At 42.7% G+C, this 20,377-nt stretch overlaps 1 protein-coding gene across 2 annotated transcripts; it reads right to left on the bottom strand.

Moving 5' to 3' along the window:
* Positions 1-856: 856 nt before the first annotated feature.
* Positions 857-10,767, bottom strand: LOC147221131 (uncharacterized). Of its 2 annotated transcripts, none has more exons than XM_086170336.1 (6): positions 10,565-10,767; positions 6,900-7,038; positions 5,926-6,370; positions 5,516-5,758; positions 4,762-4,976; positions 857-4,614 (listed from the first exon to the last, which is right to left on the bottom strand). In XM_086170336.1, exons 2-6 carry the CDS (start codon positions 7,028-7,030, stop codon positions 2,271-2,273), a joined length of 3,378 nt encoding a protein of 1,125 aa, XP_086026462.1. In that variant the 5' UTR covers positions 7,031-7,038; positions 10,565-10,767; the 3' UTR covers positions 857-2,270. The 2 variants fall into 2 exon arrangements, with proteins under 2 accessions (XP_086026462.1, XP_086026461.1); XM_086170335.1 differs by lacking the exon at positions 10,565-10,767 and adding an exon at positions 9,292-9,503.
* Between the last annotated feature and the right edge of the window lie 9,610 nt (positions 10,768-20,377).

Here is a 20,377-nt window from a genome sequence, read left to right as displayed (position 1 = left end):
TTGAGTTCCAGGTGTTTACTTGTTGTTTTTTTTTCACTCATTATATTTTCAAAGCGGAATTACACACGCAATCATTTCCGATGAAGTTTATTTCCACCGCAGGAACTTTCACTGCAAAATGGATACCCTTTGCATATCAGGTACCTAAATTCAGGGGTGAAGTCAATGATTTTCACTCCCAAAAACCATGGGTCTATGAATGGGACTCTCCAAAAGGTGGATTCTGTGGATCGCATCTTCGGCACACTTGGTGGAGTCAGTTTCAGATCTCTCCAATCTGAAGGCTGAGGGCTCAATTCCAGGGTGTTCCTGCCTGCATGCCAAAGTGTCCTTGGCCAAGACCCTGAGCTCCAAGTTGCTTCGAATGACCAGCTCAAGGCCTGACATAGCAGCTCTGCTGCCATCGGTGTGTGTGTGTGAATGGCTGGTTGTAATAAAGTGCTTTGAAACCACTAAGTGTGAAGCACTATGTAACCGGAGACCAGTTACATGGATCATTCAAAAGTCTTCTGCTAAAATTAATTCTGCCTCTCAATGCACCCTTTTATCTGGGTTAGGGTAAAAGCCAAAATCCAAAACCTTTGAAAACTAAACAATCAGAACGGTGACCTCAAAAAAGAAAAGAAAAGAAAAGAAAAGAAAAGAAAAGAAAAGAAAAGAAAAGAAAAGAAAAGAAATAAAGACAGTGAGCTTTCAAAGGCACAATTCCTAAAATTTGTGTTATGGTCAATCCCAATTGATCAGGAATCAATGAACCTGAGCCAAACAAAGTAAAAGACTTGTTCATTTACAGCTCTGTCAGTTTGTTAATGTTCTTTCCTTGTATATTTGTCAAAGAATACTGAAAGAATACTCCTGGTTTTGTTTTTCTCTATTTATTTCTCATCATTTCTGTCCCCAAAGACATAAAATGAAATTGATCTGCTTCTTGGAACAGGAAAACAGAATCTACGCTTTTGTAACGAGTTGCTCTGAGACACATCAGATTTAAACATCATGTTTGGTGATTTTGACGGTCACAGTAACTTCAAAGATAAACAATACTCAGCCATACTTGACTTTCTATAGAAACACAGCGGGACATTCTCATTGTTTTCCACCCGAAAAAATGGAGTGAAGTTTTCCGGCTGGGGGACACACTGCTTTCTTTCTCAGCATATATACATTGGCCAGATTTAAACCATTTTAAAATAAAAACAAATCAGAGATATAAAACAACGACACAGCAAAAGCTACAAACGGATCTTGACATCAGCAAAAGGTGCCGTGGGTCGCCCTCTACAGGAAAATGTGGGAATCCCTCTGGCAGCTCACTTCCAAGATAAAAATCATCCATTCTCTCAGCCATGAAGCTAAAAATCGCAGATATTTCATTCAAAGTTTAATTGATGTCTCCTGTTTGAAGGGTACTTTGGTGTTTTTAAATCCTAATGACTGTATCTTCTGATTTATGGAGAGATGAAGGAATTTTCAAAATTGCATTTGTAAAAACTGCGGTCCTGCAAGCATTGGTTTATCAACTTTTCACCTGAGCTGTCGAGGTGCAGTTGAACTCGAACAGACTTTGTATCATTGCATATTAAAGAATGCCTTCCCAAGATTGTGTAATTCAAACGGTTTGGCTGTCAGTCATCAGCTCCTGCTGGCAGGGATCTCAAATTAAGGTACCAGCTTTAGAACACCAAGCAGTTCACAGAGGATCACAAAATTTAACTCAAATGTTGAAATCACTTTCTGCTGAAATGACAAGAAAATGTCCATTCCAAAACACTGAACAATAACGAGTCCTGTTCAAACAAAGCAAGCAGACCCAAGGCGGTTAGTTTCAATGAGGGAAAACTAATCTCTTCTTGAAAACCGCAGGGGTTTGGAGACTTCCAAATGTGCAAAAGGAGGCAAGAGATGCATCTCGGCCAGAGGTCAGGCAGTGCTTCAAAGACGAGATTTAAAAATTATATTGTACCAGGATGGTGCCCAAAACGGTATGTGCAACAAAAAACAGTCAAGTACTAGACAACTGCGATGTAAAAGACTGTCAATAAAATACCTGAAATGCTACAGAGGTGAACGTTAGCAAGTATATTTTAAGAAATTTCAGCATTTTCAAGATGCAGTTATTGTGTCTCCACTGAGAAAGTGATAGTTGATAGTTATTTAGCAGCGATCTGACAAATGTTTCATTTTCTCATCAGTTGCTTTGGTTTCTTCCAACAAATTTTCATGAATGAAGCCAGACTCTGTTTTTAAGCCATCAGGGAGTTGAGGCTGTGCTATGCATGATCCTGGCCTTCATCCTTTGCTGTAGTTCTCCTCACCCTCCAGCTGAGTGTCCACTTGTTCCTCTGCAGTCTGTGACTTTCTTTCATCACTCCGGTCTCTCTCCATCCCCGATGCTCGGCGGAAAAACACACCACCTCGTCCTCATCCGGTTTCCTCCGGCGACAGATTCTCCACGAGTCTCTCCATCCCAGCCATTCCTGTCCCTCCTCCCCTTCCTCCTCCTCTTCCTCAGCTTCCTCTCCGGCTCTGTGCGCAACCGCCACCATCCAAGACTGTTTCCATGAGGCGAAGGAGGCGTTCAGTTTGTGGAATTGAAGACAAGGAGGGACATTCGGCTTGATTCGCCCCCTCGTCTTCTTTTTCCTCTTCTCTTCTTCCGCCATGTGCATTTCATCCTGTTCGTCTGCTGTCTCAAAAGCATCCCCAGTGCTTTCCTTTTCCTCTTCTTCATCCTCCTCTTTGTGGTTTTTTACTGTTACTTCCTCTTCCACATCGTCCCTTCTGATGACCTCATCCACATCTTCATAGTCCTCGTCCATTTCTTCATCACTCTCAACCTCGTGTACTTTGCTTTGCTTTGCCCTTTCCTTTGCTTCTTCTTCTTCTTCTTCTTCTTCTTCTTCTTCTTCTTCTTCTTCTTCTTCTTCTTCTTCTTCTTTTTCCTCTTCTTTTTCTTCTTCCTCGTCTTCTTCTTCTTCTTCTTTTTCTTTTTCTTTGTCTTTTTCTTCTTTTTCTTTGTCTTTTTCTTCTTTTTCTTCTTCTTCTTCTTCTTCTTTTTCCTCTTCTTTTTCTTCTTCCTCGTCTTCTTCTTCTTCTTCTTTTTCTTTTTCTTTGTCTTTTTCTTCTTTTTCTTTGTCTTTTTCTTCTTTTTCTTCTTCTTCTTCTTCTTCTTCTTCTTCTTCTTCTTCTTCTTCTTCTTCCTCATCTTCTTCTCTGTTTTCCGCATCTTCGTGTTCACGCTCTTCCTCTGTTTCCTCATCAGTATCGGCTTCATTCACTTGCTCCTCCTCACTGTCCAATTTCTCCTCATCCTCGTTCTTTCCCTCAGCTTCACCCACAATCTGCATCATCTCAGTCTCGAACTTCTCTGTCTCGTTTTTTTCTTTGTCCTCCTGCTCAGATTCTTCATCCTCTTCCACCAAATCTTCAGCCTTCTGTTCCTCCTCCTCAGGATCATCCTCAGCTGCCATTTCATTGTCCTCTTTTTCTCTCTTTTCATTCTCATTCTCCCCCTCTTCTAACTCATTATCTGAGTCCTCTTCTATTTCCTCCTCCTCCTCCTCCTCTTCATTCTCTGTTTCTACTTCTTCCTCAACACTCTCCCTCCCCTCTTCATTCTCCTTCTCAACGAATTCCTCTCCATCGCTGTGTTCTTTTTCTTTTTCCTCCTCTTTCTCTTCCTCCTCCCTCCCCATCTCCTCTTTCTGGTCTCCACTTTCACTCTCCTCTTCTTCCCCTTTTATTTCCCAATCCTCTTCTTGCTTTTCACTCTCATCCTTCCCATCAGTATATCTGTCATCTTCTTTTTGATGCATTTTATCTTTCTTGTCATTCTCATCTAATTCTTCGTTCACTCCATTTAATTCTTCATCCTCCCCTTTGTCCTCGGCCTTTTGGTCGTCTTCCTCCTCTTCCTCCTCCTCTTCCCCCCTCTCATACTCTTCTCCCTCTTCCACCTCTTCCCCCTGTTCGTCCTCACTGTTATTCACCCCCTTCAGAAAGCCCTCTTTAATAGCACTCGTTTGATCCCCTTCTTTATCTTCCTCACCCTTCTCTACTTCTTTCTCCTCCTGAAGTTCCTCCTCCTCTTCCTCATCAACCTCTTCAGTTTCCTCCTCTTCCTCCTCCTCTTCCTCCTCCTCTTCTTCCTCCTCCTCCTCCTCTTCCTCCTCCTGCTCCTCATCGACTCCCACATCCTCCTCTTCATTATATTCAGCATCGATATCTATCTTATCCATTTTGCCTCTTATCTCTTCAAGTATCTCTGGACCTGTACTGACCTGTTCATTTACATCTGGCTCTTGTTCTAACCCTTCATTCTCCTCCTCATTTTCTTCATTATCCAATCCTTCATCATCATCATCATCATAATCCTCCTCCTCTTCTCCTTCATCCTCCACATCATCATCCTCCCCTTCCTCATCCGGCGTGTGGTCTGGTTGCTCATGCTCTGGTCGTGTCCATCCTTCACAGGTCCTCCATCCCTCTGTCCAGTCATCGTAGTCTGTCGTGTCCTTCTCTAGTTGCGCCATTAGAAGAACATTGGCCACGTGACGCCGCTTTGACAGCGTGTTGCTGTGACGATGATGGGACTCCAGTGAACCGATGCACCACCTGTTGGCACAGTCGCAATGTGGGATTCATTTTCTATTGCTTTGCTAAAAATGTTTAGCTCAGAAGGAAACTAATTACTTGTATACACACATAATGTTTGTATCAAATTGCAAGTATCATCATATAAATGTGAAAACGTTGAACCACCTGAGCTGCTGCCTGAATCCCCAGCAAGAGCTCCAGTTTTTCTCCCGCTCCTCGTCCTCTCCCAAAGGAGCGGCAGAAGTTAACCAGGAGTCGCTCCAGCCGGGAAGGAAGACGTCAGTTATCCTTGTCGTTTTTATCAATAACTTCTCATCTGATGCATCATCAGGATCAAGCCATGAAAACCTCCAGGAGTGCTCCCACCCATTTGGCCCATCCTGTTACGCATCATGCATGTATACATGCAAAGGCCACAAATTAAAAAAACTGTTTTGACATGTTTCTATCTATCTATCTATCTATCTATCTATCTATCTATCTATCTATCTATCTATCTATCTATCTATCTATATAAATCTATAGATATATAGATATATATACACACAAACTAAATGCCTTGCTTTAATGAAGGAATTGACTGTGAATTTATTTCTAGCTAATTTTTGACAATTTCTTCCAAATTTCCAGAGAACTTGTTGATGATTTTTAGTGCAATCCTGTTGATTTTTTCAAGAAATGTTTCGTATTTAGCTCAGTTAAAGGTGTTCTTCGCCAGACTATTGAGAGGCAAAGTTACTCATGGAAACAAATTAGTCATTAAAAACAGATCAGTATTTGAAGATGACAGCAAAGGTATGTAGCATAACATTGAATATATGAAAATATTCATGATCCAAAACCATACACAATGGTTGATATTCTGTATCTATGTATACACTGCATCATACACTGTGGTAATGATGTGCATGACACCCACCTGATCCATCAGTTTTTGCAACTCATCAAATTTGTCGCTGATGTTCTGTTGGCAATCAGGCCACCCACAATCCCAGTGCTGCTTTTGCTGTCTGAAGGGAAAGTTCATGATCTTCCAGGTTCCGGCCCAGACTGGAAGACGATATTCTTCCATTGAGACGCGAGAAATCTGCCTTCTGCAAAAGAGAATCTCCCACTGAAAATATTCCTTGTCCCAATGCTCAAACAGAGCTGGAGTCTTTACCTGGGAGTGCAGGGAGTAAAACAATCAGTATTTGATATAGTCGGTTCCATAACTCAAAAGGTAGAAAAACTTGTGTTGTGAATCTGTGTGTGTGTATGTGTGTGTATGTGTGTGTGTGTGTGTGTGTGTGTGTGTGTGTGTGTGTGTGTGTGTGTGTGTCAGACTACCCTCTTCCAGGACTGACTCCACTTATCAGCTGTCAGGACTTGAGTATCTGATTGACATCCAGTCACTGGCACTTTGTACCGCCTGTTGTCGTTCAGCTCTCTGTTGGTGAATCCCTGGAACCTGGCTTTCTTCTCTTTGGCCTTCAGGTAAAGATACTGTGGCGGCTTCAAGCTCTTCCAGGACTCCTTCCAGCACAGGCCAAATACATCAACCTCCACTTTGCGCTTGAATATTTTAGGTTTGGTCAAGGGTGCCCTTCTGGGAGGAGGATGGGGTGGACCAGCTTTAGGTTTGGGAGGAGGAGGAGGCACAATTTTGAATTTAATTTTGGGTTTTTTGTTGTCCTCTTTGTCTGAGCTGATGGTCTTCCTGAAGGCAGAGACTTCATCTGCATTGTCTCCATTGGCAACAAGTGACCAGTGATAGTTCCATTTTGAGAAAAGTCTGATAAAAATATCAAATTAAGAATTAAAAGGACTGTCAGCACAAATGACTGTTTTGATCATCTGGCTGTTACAACTATTTATAAGATTAGCAAGAGAAAAGCAAGGAAAGATACTGTATCGTGTGGTGGGTAGACTGGCCGGCGGAACCCCAGAATCCTTTGAGAGCTGTGATGACTGTTTGGAGCTTCTCATGGCTCTGTGTTAGACAACTCTATTGTTGAACAGCTGATGTTGTGCTTGTTGTGTGACACTAACCTGCACCGTTAGTTGTCGTAACGGTGCAGGGGTGCACACTCAGTCTAACTTTTAGCACTGAGAGAGACCCCCCAGGGTTCCCATGTTCATTGACTGTTGAATTAAAACCATCTGCTAAAGAGCATAATCTTGAGAGCAAGTAATTGTTGCCACTGATTGTTGCTTTGTTAAATCCCCGCTCGCCACAATACAGTAAGACACTGAAAAGAGCCAGCATTCTGCAGTAAATTATTGATCTGATTTCTTTTTAAAGGCAAACATGTTATCCTCACAGTTTGAGTGAACTCTTCTGCTTCAACTCCTCCTCCTGCTTGCACTGCTCTGCTATGTTCTGGGCTCTCTTCTCCCACTGGTCTCTCAGCCTCCCGTTGCTGAACAACCTTGGCTCTTTCACTGAAACCATCCTGTTTTCTAAGACACATACAGAAAAGTGAAAAGAAATGTGTCACTCAAGTGAAATTAAGTCAGTTGTCTTCAGTCTCTCAGCCATAATCAAAAATGTTTGTACCTGCAGGTATTTCATCTGATTTTAGATTCTGGGTATGTAGCAAAGTGATATAAAACTACTTTGAGTCACAGTCAAATGCGTGGACTGACTATGTAGCAGCCGCTTTTCAGTGTGAACACCTTGACTGTGTTTGTGTTTTGTCATTCGCGCTGACGAAAAAATTGACCATGAGTTTTTGTTTTCCTTTCGGATGCTCCCTTCAGGGGTTGCCACAGCGATCAATCACCTCCATCCATCCCTATTCTCTGGGTCCTCATCTCTCACAACACTTAACTTCATGTCTTCTTCATGTTCTAAATCCATAAATCTCCTCTTTGGTCCCCTTTAAACCCACTGCCTGACAGTTCCATCTCCAGCATCTTTCTAGCAATATGTTCTTTATCCTTCCTCTGTACGTGACTGAAAAAGTTCAGTCTGCCTCTATGACCTTCTCTCCTAAACATCTAACATGTGCTGTCCTTGTGATGGACTCATTCCTGATCCTATGCATCCTCATCACTCCCAACGAGAACCTCAGTATCTTCATCTCTGCTACCTCCAGCTCTGCTTCCTTGTCCTCAACACTGCTGTCTCCAAACCATACAGCATCACTGGTCTCACCACTGTCTTGTATATCTTTCCTTTCATTCTGGGCGATCCTCTTTTATCACATATCAATCAACCCTGACACCTTGAACCGATTTCTTCATCTCTTTTCCACACACGCCATGCTTTGAACTATTGGAACTAATTACCTAAAAACCTCCACCTTCTTGATCTCCCCACCTTGTAGCCTCACTGTTCCACTTAGGTTCCTCTTATTCACACGCATGAATCCTGTATTGCTGCAGCTCACCTTCATTACTCTCCTTTCAAAGGCATACCTCCACCTCTGTAGATTTCTCTAGACTTGTTCCCTGCTCACATCTGATCAGAATGTCATCTGCAAACATCAGGGTCCATGCAGATTCTTGTCTGACCTCATCTGTCAGCCCGTCCGTTACCAATGCAAACAAGAGGCTCAGAGCCCCCCTGTGTGGCAAAAGTGAGCATCGCATCTTCAACTTCTAGCTTCACTCTCATCAGTCTATCTAACACTCTTTTCACCTCCAGAACATTCCCAACAAACGCCTCCTCTAAGATAACCTCTGCTCCACTGCTCTTCTTATCAGTACCATGATACTACAAATTAAAACCGACTCTTCTAGCCTTATTACGATTCCCCCTGGTCTCCCGGACACACAGTATATCCACCTTCCTTCTCTGCATCATGTCAACCAACTCTCTGCCCAATATTCAAAGTCTGTACGGTCAGTCCCAGACTCTTGCCTTTCCTCTTCTCTCTCTGCTTCCGAAATGGGCCTTCCTCCTCTCCTTTTTCGACCCTCAGTAAATACCCTGTAGTCCATCAGCCCCAATAGCAGATGTTTGTAAACCCAGCCTCGACCAATCTGGTGTGAGATTTGTAGTTTCAATTTGCTTATTTGGTTTTGGCACAAGTTTTACGCCAGCCGTCCTTCCTGACACAACCCTCTGCATTTATGCGGGCTTGTAACCGGTTCGGGGAGGCACTGGCTTGTGCCCACCTGAGGCTGCATTCAAATGACAATGATGTAAAATTAGGAAATTTGTTTTGACCAGCTTCAGACGCATGATGTAATTCAAATATGAGTCCAGTTTCAGTGATGTCGACACCATAAGTCTTTCTAAACCCCTTGGCGCCTCCTTTTCCCCTCCAAATATTTGAGATGGTCTGCCAATACATGTTGTGAGTGTGTGTATTTATGGGTATTTTTGAAATCCAATCTCAGCATTTATATTAAGTCTTTGAAGTAAGGTCCCTATTATGAACCTGGGCAATCAGCTTCTTGGCATCCAGGACTTTCTCAGTCCTTTAAGGCACCAAGAAACCTTGAAACCATGGGAAATATTTTTTTGTGAGACACACCTGTACAGCAATCCAAAAACATGAAACAACACCATGATATTTTTGTGGTATAAACAAAAAAGGTAATTTTGTGAAGGCAATCGATGGAAAAAACAAATGTAATTTGTTGGTTTTTCGAGGAAAATTAATACATTCTCAGAAAAAATATTACGTGACACCACAAATGGATTTGAAATCAAAGATTCAAATGCTACATGTTGAGAAAGAACCTACAGAAATCAGATATTACCCATCATCACATCAGTGCAGATGTTATTGGCCATGTCTATCTATCCATCTTCCAAAGATTATCCGAAGTCGGGTCGGGGGGCAGCAGCCGGAGCAGAGAAGCCCAGGCTTCCCTCTCCCCATCCACATGGTCCAGCTCCTCTGTGGGGACCCCAAGGCGCTCCCAGGCCAGCCTAGAGAGATAGTCTCTCCAGCGTGTCCTGGGTCTTCCCCATGGTCTCCTCCCATGCCCAGAATACCCCCCTGGGAGGCGCCCAGGAGGCATCCTGACCAGATGCCTGACCCACCTCATTGGACTCCTCTCCATGCGGAGGAGCAGCGGCTCTACTCTGAGCTACTCCTTACCCTAACCATGACCCAACTTCTCACCCTATCCCTAAGGGAGAGTCCGGACACCCTGCGGAGGAAACTAATTTCGGTTGCTGGTATCAGCGATCTCGTTCTTTCGGTCACTACCCACAGCTCGTGACCATAGGTGTGGGTGGGAACGTAGATCGTAGATCGACCGGTAAATGGAGAGCTTCACCTTCTGACTCTGCTCCCTTTTCACCAAGAGGAGTCCGTATCACTGCAGATGCCGCACCGATCCGCCTGTCCATCTCCCCCTCCGTCTTTCCCTCTGTTGTGAAAAAGACCCAGAGACACTTGAACTCTTCCACTCGGGGCAGGACCTCTTCGCCGACCCGGAGTGGGCACTGCACCTGTTTCTGGTTGAGCGCCATGGTCTCGGATTCGGGGTGCTGATCCTCATCCGGCCGCTTCGCAGTGCGAACTGCTCCGTTGAGAGCTGGGGCTCGTGTCCAGGTGAAGCCGATTGAACCACATCCTCTTCAAAAAGCAGAAACTCGATGCTGTGCTCACCAAACCGGATCCCCTCAACGCCCTGGCTATGCCTAGACATTCTGTCCATAAAAGTTACGAACAGAATCGGTGACAAAGGGCAGCCCTGGAGGATTCAAACTCCCACCGGAAATGAATCTGACTTACAACCGGCAATGCGGACCAAGCTCCAACACCGATCATACAGGGCAATGAGGCAATGAGTCATTACCCAGGGGTGAAAACTATGGTCTGGTACCCCAACCCTGACTTGAGAGTATTTATTTTGTCACTGAATATAGCCTCCTTGTTACAACTACTTACCGAACTCAGTCGAAAAAAATTCTGTTTAAAAATATAGTTAAATGCAAGCTGGCAGTGACACTAGATGAGCAATCTTTTTACAGCATTACATCAATGGGAACATTGATGTTAGTAAATTCATCACAACTCACCTGCTCTGATTCCTCCTGTGCGTCTGTCTGTCAGTCTGCTACTTTTTTACATGCCACAGAGTAATTTGCAAACAGTTTAGTGTCCGCTGCCAGTCTTTTTCTCCCCGAACAACGGCAAGGCTGTTAAAGAACCGGTGCTTCTCTAGGCCTGTCCGTCCCTCCTTGGCTTTAACAAACCCGTGCTCAGCCTGTCCTGTGTTTTTGCTGTCGTGACCAGGCTTCCCTCCTTGCTATTTTTACATCATACGTTAACAGATCCAGAGCTGAAGCTCTAAATTTAGAGTGCGGCAGCGGCGGACACGAGACACTCAGCCTGTATATGCTGGCCAGGGACATGAAATTAATCAAAAAAAAAGATTGCTTGAATACATTCAACAGCAAATGAGTTGTGTTTGTGCACAATCATGCATGTATGTGTTTGTGTGTACTTTCTGACACACAGCTGTGTTATGAGTGCCTTTGACAGAGGTCCAAAGGGAAGCCCCACCTCCTTAAAAAGAATTCTCTCACAAACACTGTCAAACAGCCAATCATAGCCGAGTTCATTCAGTGTTGAATAGCTGGAGCAAATGTTGAAATATCTATCCTTCAAGCAGGAGCTCAATCACTTAGGCAAAAAAATAAATTACTGTTGTTGGAGACTTACTGAAAATGAGTCTTGAGCTAAATGAAATAATAATCCCAAGTAAAACCCGTGAATAAAAAGTTCTGAGAATCTTTTAGAGGGGGTATATTGTGAAGATGTCAAATTTTAAAATAAAATTTCATTTCATTGGAGATGTTCTGTCTCACTCTCAATGCAATGTTTGAGGAAAAGGTTTTGATCCCTGATGAAATTTCAGCCATTTTTGGGGCAGGGGCTCACAAACTGCCAAATCCTGTAGACACCTTGTAGAATAATTTTTCTTTTTAAAATTTTTTTCAATGATTTCAATCATGTTTTTGTACAAATTGTACAAATCACACTATTTTCAACAAATGGCCTCTGATTATCATTGTAAAATAAATTAAATGTGTCTGTTGTGAGAAAATGTGGAAGCCAGGACAACAATTCTATTTAAAAAAATGTGTTTCTTGCTAATTATTAGCACCTTTGACCAAAAGACTTTTTTGTTTTTCAGACCAAATGTAGCAAATGGATATTGCATGACAGATTGCGCGAGCTCTGTCCGTTAGTCATGAGTCTAGGCAAATTTGGTCCAGATACAGTCTATAATAATGACATTCGTATTTCTAGCTGACCCCTGACAGGTAGAAAAGGTAAATTAGTGGCGGCTTTGCGCTGCGGGTTAGAGCAGTCGTCCTCAGAAAGGAACATTCCTGGTTGGGTTCCTCCTAGCCTGTCGAAGTGTCGTTGAGCAAGACACTGAACCTCTAGCTGTTCGCTAGCTAACTTCTGCTCATGGTGCATCTGTGATGGGTTCAATGCAATGGTAAAATTTTGCTGTTGCTCTGTGTATAACTGTATGTGACAGTAAAGGTTCTTCTCTTCTAAATGCTTTGACAGTGTCAGTGATGTCCAACATGACTGCAGAATAGCATTGATGTCTTTGACTGATGAGATAGTATCACTCAAACTAAGCAGATAGCGGTCACTGTTTATTGCAACTGTTTCCGTCCCGGAAGGTTAAACACCCAGGAAGTCATGCATTTCTTTAGTCCGCCAGGTCTTAACCTGTAACAAGATCCTGAAATTATTCTGCTGCTGATCTCAGAAAACTGGATCAGTCAGATGACCCGAGACCCGGCTTCACTCCTATTTTTACAACAAGTCACTGAGGAAAACTGCAGGAACCCCGATGGGAGCCGTAACAGAGGAATAAAAAAGTCTGTCAAAATGAAAATATAAAGCTTAAGTTGGTACATTTGTTACATTGTTACATGTTGTTCTTCTTGAGACTATTTCTCCCAAAAAGAATGTGTCTTTCAAGAATTCCAACATCAGAAATCTGTGTGTGTGTATGTGTGTATGTGTGTATGTGTGTGTGTGTGTTTTGTGTGTGAGTGTGTGTGTTTGTGTGAGTGTGTGTGTGTGTGTGTGTGTGTATGCATGCGTGTGCATGTGCATGCATGTGCATGTGTGTATGTGTGTATTTGAACTGATTTTAATAATACTCTCTGAGCAGTTTCAAGTATCCCTCAAATATGAGAATGCATCCAAAGAATATCAGATTTTTGCCAATATGACAGGTTGTTGAAGTTATCACTTGTTCTCGTCTAACTGAATTTGCAAATCTGTGAAAAATTCAAATTTTTATGGTACACCTTTCAAAGAAGGGATGAAAGGGCATGGGCAGAAGAGGCTTCAAAGTTGTTTAAAAAAAACATCTGGTCCACTGGAAATAGTATGAGACTATATTCACTGAGGACCTTTATAAGTGGTGAAGTGGATTTTTCATCCCCCAACTTGCAGTAAACTCCCAAGCACAGCAATGATACACTCATTTAATTTTGCAGTTAAACTTAAGTGCATTCGTTGATTATCTGTACCAGTCACCCTGCTCTCGAGGTTGCGGGGGTGTCGCACTTATCCAAGCTGTCATTAGGCAAGAGGCGGGTTTCAAACAGAGCAGCCCTGCTGCTCGAATCGAACCAGAGATCTTCCTGCTGAAGGCGAAGGAGTTAAGTATTGCACTACCATGCTGCTTTGCTAAGATAAGGTATAAATCAAAATGTGAGTCTGACACCAATATAAGACTCAAGGCCCAAAGACAACCAGAGAACAAATAAACATAACACTAAATTTTCTACCTCTAACACAGTGAATGAAATCATGAGTCAAATCATACCAAAATACCACGTCGTAGGGATGTTTGGACAGATTTCGGTTTGATAATAAAACTACTGAGACAAACTTATCATCAGCTGTTTCCAGTTTTCTGTGTCAAAATGAATGCATTGGTCTATAGATTTTGTCAGGTGACATCACAGCTCAGATGAAACCAAGCAGTAGGGGTCAACTCATTATTAAATTTATAGTTTTACTCTTCGAAAAAGTCAAAATGTGACATTTTAGTTAGCAGGAACATTTTTAAACTGACAGCTGGACTGGATCTCTTAATGAGATCTGATCTTTGCAGCTGTCTGTATATCTGTCACCACTAAACCAGCTGGATCATCCTTCAGAAACTAGATCTAATCCTTTAAGCGTGGCGTTTCAAATGGGCTTCTCTTCAAATTCTTTAAAATATTTATCTTCTTGTCATGGAAAAAGCACACTTTTTTAACTTATTTTCATAGACACAACAACCATCAGGTCACTGTTGATATGCACACATTGTATAAAACTTAAATATAGGGACAGGGTTTATTTTTGGAAACCAGGGCAACAGTAATCTGACAGCAGAGCATATGGCCACAGGATCAACGGGGAGTCTTCCGATGCTTCATTACATTACATAAAATTACGGTCATTTAGCAGACGCTTTTATCCAAAGCGACTTACAAAAATTGCAATTCAATAACCAAATATCCAAAGTATCAGTAGTCGTTATTTAGCTGCAATCCTGGCTTGCCACAATATGTTATGTGCAGTGACTGCAATTTTCAACTCATGTTTTCTTTCATTATGCCGACAATAAAAACATAATTAGAACATTTATATCTACAGTATCTTTTTACATAAAGACATTAAGTATTGACAATTTCAAGTTAAAACATCAGTAGATTTTTTTTTTTGAAGAAAATGATAGAAGTAGTTGAAATGTGCTTATGTTGGCTTTTGTAAGATTAAATGTTCCCCGATAGAAAAATGTAACCAAATTATTTACTTACTGTTACCTCGGTATCAACAATGATGATGGGGAGGATGACAGAGGACTGATCGAGAGTTTTATTGCGTGGGGTAACCAGAACCACCTTCAGCTCAACATCAGCAAGACCAAGGATGGGCTGGAGCACTACAGTAGGAAGCAGAGGACACCTGTGCCAGGCTCCATCCAGGGTGAGGGGGTGGATATTGTGGACTCATACCAGTATCTTGGGATCCACATAAACAATCATTTTTATGAATATTATCATTATTATTATTATTAGTCATTTAATTTCCAATTTTAATACTTACCCCTGCTATAGCGAGACAGGCTACTTTTGACCGAATGTTTCACATACACAACTTGATGAATGAATGAATAATCAAATGATTTTCCTGTAGCACTTTTTTAATAACACAGGTCTGCCTGCAAGCAATGGCAAAGAAAAGCAAGCTAAAACTGCTCATATTTCAAAACGTTTAATCTAAATTCAGTAATTACAGTGAACTATTGTGTACAGTTGTAAACCCAGTATTCATCTGGCTTGAAGATTTCACTAACGAAATTTTTCAACTTTATAAAGCAGAGGGTACTTTCTGTGTTGAACTCGCCAGCTCACTCAATTGTATTTTATGTTGAGCAAAATAGCTGACAAAAGTACAGCAAAACGGATTTGATAAAAGTCAAAGTTGAGTCAGTAGGTCAGAGGAATAATTGTCCATCTCCTTTCTTTTTCTGATGGTGAACCTTTGAGAAAGCCGCAACATCGTGTGTTAAACTCTGGCTTCCCAAAGTGCAAAAGGCAAAAGAATCTGTAAGGGTGCTTAACGTAGAAGAAATGGAGAAAACCCTGTGTGTCATTCAAATGCGGTGCAGGTTTAGTTACTCCGGTCAGGCCTTGGTGCCTTTCAGGGGTGGGAAATCAGGAAGGAGAAACCTCCATGACTCCCTCCAGCTTGAGAGTGACTTGACCGGCATCTGCTTCTCCAGACCACTGAGTCTGAACTTCCAAGATTCCTCCCATTCCTGTGAGAGCTCGGCACCGATCACACCGTCCGTCTTAATCTTGGTCACAGAGGCAGTGTTTTTCTTGACACGTGGTTGAGTCTTAGCCAATAGGTGGTTTCCTAACATTTTTCTGTCTGCATGATCCTCATTCACAACAGAGAACAAACCATACCATGTTTTGGGCTTGATAATCAAAATGACTCTCGGGTCAACAGGTTCCTTTGACATCATGCCGATGCTTGGCCCTTGCAGGAACTGATGAGAGTTTGCCCAAAACCTACGGGTTGCATGGTAATTGACACCTTTTGGGGCAATGCTACATCTGATTTTGCTGTTTCCTGATGACCAAATAACTGCATGGTGGCATCTATTGGGAGAGGACCTGATCCAGGGTAGTTCCAGGTGGGGCATCGGGTTTGCCAGCCGGAATGATTTCCCCCACTTGGGTCCATCGTTGTTGTCATTAGCTACAGCGGACTCCATGGTCTTCACAGGTACCTTTGATAATCCTGAATGATCCATCTGATGGTTCAGATTTGACCCAGCTCTCCACGCATCATTCCATTCTTTGAGAGCATAGCTCTGCATGAAGGTAGAATTGTCAAACAACATGTTTATTTTAGCGATGGCTCTCTGCGTTCTCATTTTCCTTCTGAGGACTTGGAGCTCCTGTAATTCATCTGTACACTTCTCCTGAGCAGCTGACTCGGTCCAGCCATGCGTGTGGAAGACAGACTTCCAGGACCCCGTCCATTCTGTAGAGGAAGGTCTGTCATGGTGGAATGGAGTTTCAGAGACCATCCAGGCCTCCTGCCAGTCACAAAGTGATGGCACCGCCTGATGTGCTAAATAATGGGAAGCTGCATTCAACCTATTTTGATTGATCTCTGTTGCTCTTTGTCGAGGTTCTGATCTCTGCTGGTGCCTCGGGAACCTCCAGGATTCTCCCCAACTCTGCTCGCCTGTTGGTCCGTTCTTCGGGAGTTCCACAGGTGCGAAGTGGTTCTGGTCTGTCAATCGATCCACTCTTCTCTGGGGTATGGCCAGCCAAACATGCTGCCAGGGGTGTGTTTCCTGACGGTGACATGTGAGTTTCCATGAGTCTTTCCATTCCTTGTTTCCTTTCTCTGATGTGCCGGATGCCATGAGCCTTTCCCCGTTTGATCCTCTGAAAACCTTGTAGGCTTGGGGCTCAAGCCTCATTTTTCTCCTTTCCATTCTAATTCGATGTTTCGTTGTCTTCTGAGATTCCTTCCATTCAGAGACAGGCAATATGTTTTCCATGTTTCTCAGATGCCTTGAGTGGATGAATTCTATCTTGGGGTTATAAATCACACTTTTTTTCAGTTGCTCATTGTATATGTTGTAATTATCTTGGGTTGATTGTTGCTCTTTGTTCAGCTTATTTTTTTGCTGTGACAACTTTAGGACTTTCTCGATTTCTTCACTTGGCTTCGAGTTGTTTTTTGCAACCTGCCAAGAAACATTCCAGTCATCTGTTTCACAAAATTGCAAGAGTACATCTCTGTACCTCTTCTCATAAGGGACCCTATGGGGATGATAACTGTACCACTCCTGCCTGTGACTGTTATCTTGTGAGATGGATTTGCTACCGCCGTGGTGGTTGATGAATTTCCAACATTCTCTCCACTCTGGCTTAATTTCTGTGACACTCTGCTTGTTTGCAACAGACTTATCAATTATATCACCTTTTGGAAAGGCACAAAGATTACCTTGACTTGCTTGCATGGTGCATTTCCAAGAGTCCATCCACTCTGTAGACCGCAAGGTTTGGTTACGGCGCTGAGTGTCTAAAAATAAGTCAAAGTCGAATCCAGGTTTCCTTATATTCTTTCCATCTTCAGGCGATGTGTGATCTTTGTCATTCTCTTTGTCAGACCTCTTCCAGGAAAACATCCATTCCTCTGTGGGAGCGCACAAGACAAGGTCTTGGGATTCTGCCATCCTGTGTTCAGGCTTCCGCCACAGATAAAGGGCGCGAGGGTCATTCGAGTTGGGGCCGTTTGGCCATGGCTTGCCTGCTTCAGAGCAAGGCTGATGAGGAGCAAACATCCAGCACTGGCCCCAGATTGATGCGGGGGATTTTGACAGTTGGACTGTGGTGCCCTCTGCAGGTGATGGCAAGGACTTGGCAAACTTCCATGATTTTCCCCAAACCAGAGGAGAGGGCTGAATTTGAGTTATTGACTGCAGGAGTTGTAGCCTGTCAAACTTTTTGAACTGGCCCTTTCTCTCCTTGTTCAGTCTGCCAGAATGATGTGAACCAGCAGCCCGGGGAAGAATGGGAGGAATCCTGGGGTCCTTGTCCTTCCAGATATTTTCCAGTTGAATCTCAGCAGGTTTAGACTTCCTCTCCACCTTTTGGTATTTGATTTTTCCTTCTCTGAAAGCCAAACGATTGGCCCATTCTTTGTTAATACTGCAAAAATAAAAAAGGCAAAGACAACATTTACATACAACATTTCAACCTTGAGATATTAAATGCAACAGGCATCTGACGAACATTAAAAAGTCGCCAAATTTTTCGAGCTTTTGCTGTCATTTCTCACATGAGCCGATGAAAGTCTCATCTTATCACTGCACTGCGAAGAGGGAATAATGTATCGGGATATGTGTTGGCTTGCGGCAACTAACATCAGAGGCCACCCTATATGAGAGTTGACTAGGCATCCTGTGGGTATCTGTCGACGCATTACAGTATGTGCCATGTATTAATATCTACGTATGAAGTCCGGAGTCATGAGCTCAGTATATCTAATATATATTTAGGCCTGGGGAAGCACCACGTTATTAATGTGTCATGCCTTGCAATGCAGTGATAGCAAAGTGGTTTGGTAGTTTTCTCTTCTTCACAATGTTGAGAGAATGTTTTTCTTTAACTGCAGACTACATTGCTGAGTTTGACTAATTATGGTTCCTGAACTGCTTGCTTATTTGTTCTTTCGTGCATTTGCGTTTCTATTTCATACAGGTCATGTATGAAGATAATACGTCAGAACATTTTTGAAAAAGCTGGCAGGCTGCAAGAGATATCAAAATCCGGATTCAAATTTCAGATTAACATTTATGAGGAGTAGCAAAGGTACTAAATCCGGAGCAAGCTTACTTGTGTGAATTTTATTGCTTAGGTTTATTGCATCTATGTTGACCTTTGTGAACCAAGCCTCCCTTCCTTTGCACCTTGTGGTATGGTCAAGTCATTTAGTTTGGAAACTCTTCACGACTTCCTCACAGTAAATTGGAGTAGCTGCCAAAGTGGCCAAATAAAACAAAGCCACTGTATGAGCTGCGGTGGTGGCTACAGACTTTTCACTGTGCAAATGTATCACTTGTAGAATTCCAAGACAATAAATGATGTGACATTTTTGTATTTGACCGATATTATGGGTTGAAGCTGCTCCAATCCATAAACATCTGCATGTGTCTTAGTAATTGTATTTAGGATTTTTGCTCGATGGCTTGGTGCTTTTTTGGCTTGACGCTCTTTAATTGTCTTCATGTTATTGGTCTTTGCAATGGCATGAAGGGTGATGTTAGAGAAATATTCAGATGCCGCAAAGCCTAATCTTTGTATTAATCGGCCAGCCATCTTCAACGACTCTTGTTTGGAGGCCTGCACATACCGAGCTGAGCTGTTCTGCAGAATGAAAGAGTTGTGTGTTATGGCAACAATGTTTAACAGAGACATATGTGGAATCAGAGATAATATGTGCATTGATTGAATTAAATGTCTCAAAATGAAATGTCTCCCACTGAAATGTTCTGGTGGCCAACAATCCCAGCTTAGACAGGAGCTAGCAATGCTTAGGTGCTACTCTTCTCTCGCCCCAACATGGGTTGTAAATCTCGGCATAATTCAGTCGATACATTTTTGGGGAAGCGGTCGCTGAGTAGATTAGCACGCTCTTTGAAAACATGCTTATATATATATAACAGTATAACAGTGCTTATATAACAGTGCAATATAGGCCATGTCACGGACAGTTGAAGGGTTTTTTTCGGGTTGCCCTGTCAAAGCTGTCTTTTTATAATTTGTGACACCAACTATTCAAATTGTCTAACAAAATTAGTCATTGAGAAAACTTATTCATTGGCGAGAAAAAGCAGCATGTGTGATTCTTAAGATGGCTTTTTGTCTTGTGCTGTCTCTGTCTGGACTTTCGGAGTCTGTCATTGGCATTTCGTCCCAAAAAATGAAATTGATCAACCGGTCTCTCTACATAATCAACCAAATTTTCTCAACAAGAACACAGGGCAAAGGTGAGTCCTCATACCCCAACGGAAGATTTATAGCCGGATACACAATGGATTCCTGGGGGAGGTGGAGGACTATGGGCCTGTCGATCCTTTCCGTGGAGGACGCTGAGGACGTCTACATAATTAGATTTATGATAATAAGTATGCTGCTGTTTAGAGCTGGCGATTTCCCGATTTATCGAAAAATATTGGAAAAGCTGGCAGGGCTGGCAACGCAAATGATAAGTGAGAACTGTCGTGGACGCCAACTTCTCCAACTTTGCCGGCTCAGCTCGACGGAAATTAGCCAACTAATTCGGACAATTGAATCCAACCGGAAAATTCTTAAGGCAGACGGAAGACTGCAGTGTCGGCCTGAACTCAAACAACCGTTATCTTTATTGGCGCCGCCCTCAGAGGGCTGGTATCTCCACACTCTCCACCCCCCTAAACCCACCTAGCAACTCCGTCTCTCTATCAGAACTCTCCGACGTTATCACTATAACAACGGTCTCAAGTACTGTTGTAATGCCTTATCTGCAATGTCCTATTATGCTGCTATGTGCTGTGGTGTTTTTTTCTAATCCCAAACTGTGCCCCCCTACAGGAGCTTAGTTTGGGAGTGGCTTTTTCCCCCTCTCCTTTGCCCTTGTTCTCCTTACTTTCCTCCAAGATGGCGCTGGAAGACAACAGCTTGTTCCAGAGGCTCAACTGCTACCGTAACACACGAATTTCCCCTTGGGAATCAATAAAGTATTCATTCATTTATTCGTTACCACTGTGACCTAGTATTTGT

Source organism: Fistularia commersonii, chromosome 23 (genome assembly GCF_037954325.1).
Source record: "Fistularia commersonii isolate RoL2024-O1a breed Wild chromosome 23, RoL_Fcom_v1.0, whole genome shotgun sequence".
Lineage (NCBI taxonomy): Eukaryota > Metazoa > Chordata > Actinopteri > Syngnathiformes > Fistulariidae > Fistularia > Fistularia commersonii.
This window is presented reverse-complemented; position numbering and strand designations above follow the sequence as displayed.